General features: G+C 44.5%; 1 protein-coding gene across 1 annotated transcript in view; it reads left to right on the forward strand.

The window, feature by feature from the left end:
* The window catches only part of STPG1 (sperm tail PG-rich repeat containing 1), a 53035-nt gene that overhangs the window by 26895 nt on the left and 20948 nt on the right, over positions 1-5192 (forward strand). Inside the window, exons 5-6 of the mRNA XM_007459156.1 lie at positions 235-336; positions 4628-4798. Coding sequence (XP_007459218.1) covers positions 235-336; positions 4628-4798 — 273 coding nt within the window. The remainder of the gene's footprint in view (positions 1-234; positions 337-4627; positions 4799-5192) is intronic.

Below are 5192 nucleotides of genomic sequence, written 5' to 3' on the forward strand. Positions count from 1 at the left end.
GGGGGGGGGGGGGGGTCCCAGACCCGGGGTGGAATTCCAGCCCCAGCGCTTGCTAACTGAGATGGTGACTGGGCAGGTCAGGAATTGGTGGAGCCCGGCTGTCATCCACGAGGTGGCATCCCTGCCTGTCCCAGAGGGTTACAGTAAGGCTTAATGTTAATGGATGTAAAACTTGCAGAAAAGCACCATGGAATTGAAAGTAGCCCAATGACACTACGTTCTCTTCCCTTTCAGGATGATATCCCAGGTCCTGGGTTCTACAACGTCATTCACCAGTCGCCTGTGTCTGACAGTGTGTCATTGTCTAAGAAAGGGACGTGTACTTTTCCTTCTATGGTGAGAACCCCTTCTCTGAACATTAACTGCTCGGTACTTTCCTTCATTCATTGCATAATCATACATTGGACAACTGGTCCCTTCTCTCCAAAGGGCCCGTGGTTCTAATTAGGAGAGTAACTGCCTCCTCAAATTTCCTGCAGGTAAACTGGAGCCTATGTCTTTAAGGAATTTTTTCCCCCCACTGCTACGTTGCCAGAGTGGGAAGAGAAGCTAGAAGAATATTCAGAACCTGATCATCCAAGACCAATTTTGTCAGTGTGGAATGGACTTACAAATGTTTTCTTGAGATTTTTAGGCAGACCAGGAAAAAAGTTATTATTACACATCTTGCCCTAATAGGACTTTTTACACTGCTTAATCTAATTGGGTTATTCGAGTTACTGAGAAATCTGATGGGACCAAAAAGAAAACAGGCAGCAGGCAGGTAATTTAGTGATATTCCTCTCCTCCCCATTTCTCTCCTTTGTAAGATGTGGGTCTTTATCTTTGTGGAAGGCTACAACCGTCAAGTAGCTAAATGAAGTTCCAGTGTCTCTGACCAGACCTGGGCAAGGATAGGCTTTATTTGAACACCTATCAGTTGGCAAGAAAAATAGATATAACAAGGAGAAAGGGTCAAAGTAGGGTAAGACTGGCTGAGGGAGAAAAGTGAAAAAGAAAGCAAACCCAAACTCCAGCATTAACAAAACACATATGCCGTCTGTCCCTTTAAAACTTATAATAATCTCTTGCAAAAATGTATTACGATACCTGACACTGGAATTGATTTTTTTTTTTTTTTTTTTTTTAAAAACCACACACAAAGAGACCATTTAAGACACACTGAATGCAGCCACTTACTGGAATTCAAGCTTGGCAGGGTTGAATACTCAAGGAGAAAACCGACTTTGGAGTTAACTCCTTAAGAGACCATTAAGACACACTGAATGCAGCCACTTACTGGAATTCAAGCTTGGCAGGGTTGAATACTCAAGGAGAAAACCGACTTTGGAGTTAACTCCTTATTAACAAAGACGTTGAGCTGCACATGCCCCAAAGTGAGTTCACAGAATAACCACGCCTCTACTTCTGCTTCTGTCCCAAACCCTGAGAGTAAAGAGACTCCAAAGCGATCTGCAAAAGAAGTGCCACCTCCCGATGGCCTGGCACAGGAGACAGGACTTAAGACCCAATCTTGACTCAGCTGTGGGTTCTCGATGTGACCTCAAGCACGTCACCCTCTGTGCCCCAGTTGCCTCATCGAGTGGAGACTCCCTGGAGGCGATGGGCAAATTGACGTTGCAATGAGTAAAATAGTCTTTGAAATTGCAGAGCATTATAAACATGTTGAATGTTATGATTGTCACCACCTGAGTCACAAACAAGACTTCCTGCAGCACCTAGGTTTTCTCTCTGAGACGTTGCCAAATAATGGCACTGCCCATTCCTGCCTGGTGCCAGAGAAGGCACTGAATCAGAGCACACCATCAATTCCCTGCTAGGCTTTACATGTAGTAACTTTCCAAATGATGCGGCTGGGCCACTTGGAGAATAAGGGGTCCAAGGGAAGCTCTGTGCATGACAGGATCTAATCAGGTCTTTAAAAAATTCAGACCAAACCCAAAAGAAGGCAGAAGGTGAGTTGTTCAGGCTTCCTCTCCCCGCTGTGATGGATATGGGGGTTTCTGTTTCTGTTTGTAAACACATAAGTTCCTATATCCTTGGGAAGGGACCTTAAGTGGTTGGTGGAAGTCTGTCAGGAGATCCCCACATCTCGCTTCGTTCCTTCCCAAAACGGACGAGAATTTCATTCCTCCGCCCCTTCTTTTGCTGCCTTTCACATTCAGTGCCTCTTGTTTCCGGATCCCAATTCCCTGAGGGAATTAAAAGCAGTCCCCATCAGAGAAAGGTCTGCCTTACTGGAGCTAGTATGGCCAGCAGGAGCGTGCCTCTCTGGGTGAGGCTGACCAAAAGACTCTGTGGGTCAACACGTTTTAAAAACTTCCTGATGACTATTGAAGCAACAGCACCCAGCCTTTTGAGAGGACCTGTCATCCGCCTAAATTCAAATCACCTGAAGAGCTTCATGACTGTATTCCAAAGCTTTGGTCCAGAATTATTCACGGGACGGACTAGGAAGTTAAATGGGGCAGGTGGGAGGAGGTGTCCATGGCCTTTCTGTATTTGTGTGGTGGCAGCAGTGGCTCTGGAAGAGCTGGACAGAGGTTCATAAATGCCAGCATGTGGCCAAATTGGAGACCAGAGGCCTGGCAATGAAAAGAAAGCCAAGGGGCGGGGAGGGTTGGTGAGTGACTGTCAACTTCAGCTAGACTCAGACTAATTCTCCTGCGATGCTTTATGAAACTTTGCCTCGAATAGGAATTTTTTAGTACAGTTTTTCCCAAAGAGTATGTTAGTAGCTATCTTAAGCCAAAAGATTCTATGATGGAGGAAGGTTGGGAAAGGCTGTTTAAACAAAGCTAGACATGGGACTTCCCTGGTGGTCCAGTGGGTAAGACTCCGCACTCCCAATGCAGGGGGCCTGGGTTCAATCCCTGGTCCAGGAACTGGATCCCACATGCCGTGGGGCAACTAAGGAGTCCACGTGCTGCAACTAAGAGCTTGCACACTGCAACTAAACATGCCACAACAAAGAGCCTGCATGCTGCAACTAAAATAAATAAATAAATATTAAAAGAAAAAACCCTCAAAGCTAGAGAGGTTTCTTTATTGCAGACCTTCCCAGAGCATTTACTACACCCACATGTGTTATGAATCTTCAAAATGGGAACATGGTGTGAAACTTCTCAAATTTATTTGACCCTGCGACTCTCTCCCTGCTGCCGCTACCGCCAACACAACCTTATCTCACAGACCTGGAAGGCCGAGGAACACACTTTGGGAACCAGCGCTTTAGAACAACACGCTCTGCCCACTCTGTTGGGTGACTCAGGATAGACACACTACAAATGGCAGCACCAAGAAAGGTCTGACCTTGCCACCCTTCTTCTGTGGAAGTTAGAAGGAAAGAGCAGAGGTGTGTCTGCCCCGTTGGGCACAGCAGATTTCGGGTAGTGATTCTTCCAGGACTAAAACCTCCCACAGGCATTTATCAGCTGTTCATCTTGTAGCTGGATATCTGATCCATATAATACCCTCGACCCGGGGCTGTCATGAGGATCCAGTGCAGCACCCCTGCAAAGTACTGGGTTGACTATTGCCCCAAATGCAAAGGTAAGGTGAGTCCGAGGCTGGGGTGACCTTACTTCTGGGAATGTCAATGAATCCTGACAGTTAGGAGGAGGTGGAGCTGGGACTCGAACCCAGGTTAGACTCAGGACAGCTAAGACTCTGGAAAGAACCCTCCTGCTTCTGGTGGCACATCCACCCACATTACTGGTGGTCCATGAACCAGATGGTGAGAACCATTGCCGCCGCGTACAGAGTGAAGTCGGGCGAGGGGCTAATGCCTTCCCACATTTCCCCCACTTTCTGTGCTCGTTTATTGACCCCTGTCAAGTGGAGGAAACCCAGGGCAATGTTCTCAAGCTTTTAACCATAAAATAATGAAATTTTTTTGTTGTTGTCTTATCAGACTTCAATACTTGCCATACTATCCCAGGGTAAGGTGATGTTATCGCCGAGTTTTTATGGCTTTTGTCCCTGTTCATTTGGCAAACATTGATTCTGTTTGTTTTTTTTTTTTAACTGAAAATAGTTTATCGTGGCTTCCTGGAAGGAGTAGGATTGGTTTCTGTTGAAACAGCAAAAATATCGTAGAGTTTTATGAAATCAGTGATTAGGTGGTGGATAGGAGGTGTGGGTGGGAGGCAAGCCCTATGGAGCCTTGTAGCTTTAAGATGTTAGAAGCAAACTTGTTATTTAGGAAATTTGGATTATTTAAACTTAGAAACAAAAAGTGAGGGTTTTACTCAAAGGAAAACCAAGGTTGGAAGAAGCAAGTCTAAAGCGTCCCATCATATAAATCACCCACCAGCTGATGAGTCAAGTATAAGTGTCCTGAAATGAGATTGGGTGGAAATGCTTTTATGGAAGAATTATCTTTGCCAAGTCCCAAACATAAGATGAATAATTAGAGTTAGTTTACAGAAGTTAACACAGGTCTGAACTTGCATTTTCCAAGAGCAAATTCTCAAAGCCCAAGGTCATTTTATCATTGTTACCTGCCAGGGTTTCACCTTTCATAAAATGTGTTTAGACCTGGTGCTGGGCACCATCTTTTTGACATCGGTCCTTCAGAGCCATAAGATACGTGATGATGTGGATTCCCTTGACTTTTTCCTCACAGTGTGCCCGATTGGACACCATCGTCTCTAAATACCCTGCAGCTAACTCGTACACTATACCATCACGTTTTGTTTCGAAGAAAGACTTCAGTAATTCCTGTTCCAGCATGTTCCAGTTGCCAAGCTTCGTGAAAGTTCTCAAATTTGAAACTCCTGCACCAAACCATTACAATGTAAGAACACTGCCTATGCTTCTTAAATATATATTGAATTAATGGTTTGCTAAAATAAAAGAAAGGAAGAGGGGAGCTTTGGAGAATAGCATTTACTGAAATTGGTAAGCCAGTTAGCATTTGCTGACTACCCAATGGCTACATGAGGCTGGGCAAAACTCTCATAGGGAATTTGCAGAACCCAGAGAAAAATGTGGGCAACACAGAGGTCAGTATAGAGCAGTGGGAAGACCACTGCCCCGGAAAATACTTACTGCAATTACTCTTATCACATAAGTTTTCTGGGACGGTTTTCTCACCTATAGCGATGATTATATTACATACCACTTTATCTGCAGACACTATTATATTCTTTTTTTTTTTTTTTTTTTTTTTTTTTTTTTTTTTTTTTTTT

Source organism: Lipotes vexillifer, unplaced genomic scaffold (assembly GCF_000442215.2).
Source record: "Lipotes vexillifer unplaced genomic scaffold, Lipotes_vexillifer_v1.1 scaffold496, whole genome shotgun sequence".
NCBI lineage: Eukaryota > Metazoa > Chordata > Mammalia > Artiodactyla > Lipotidae > Lipotes > Lipotes vexillifer.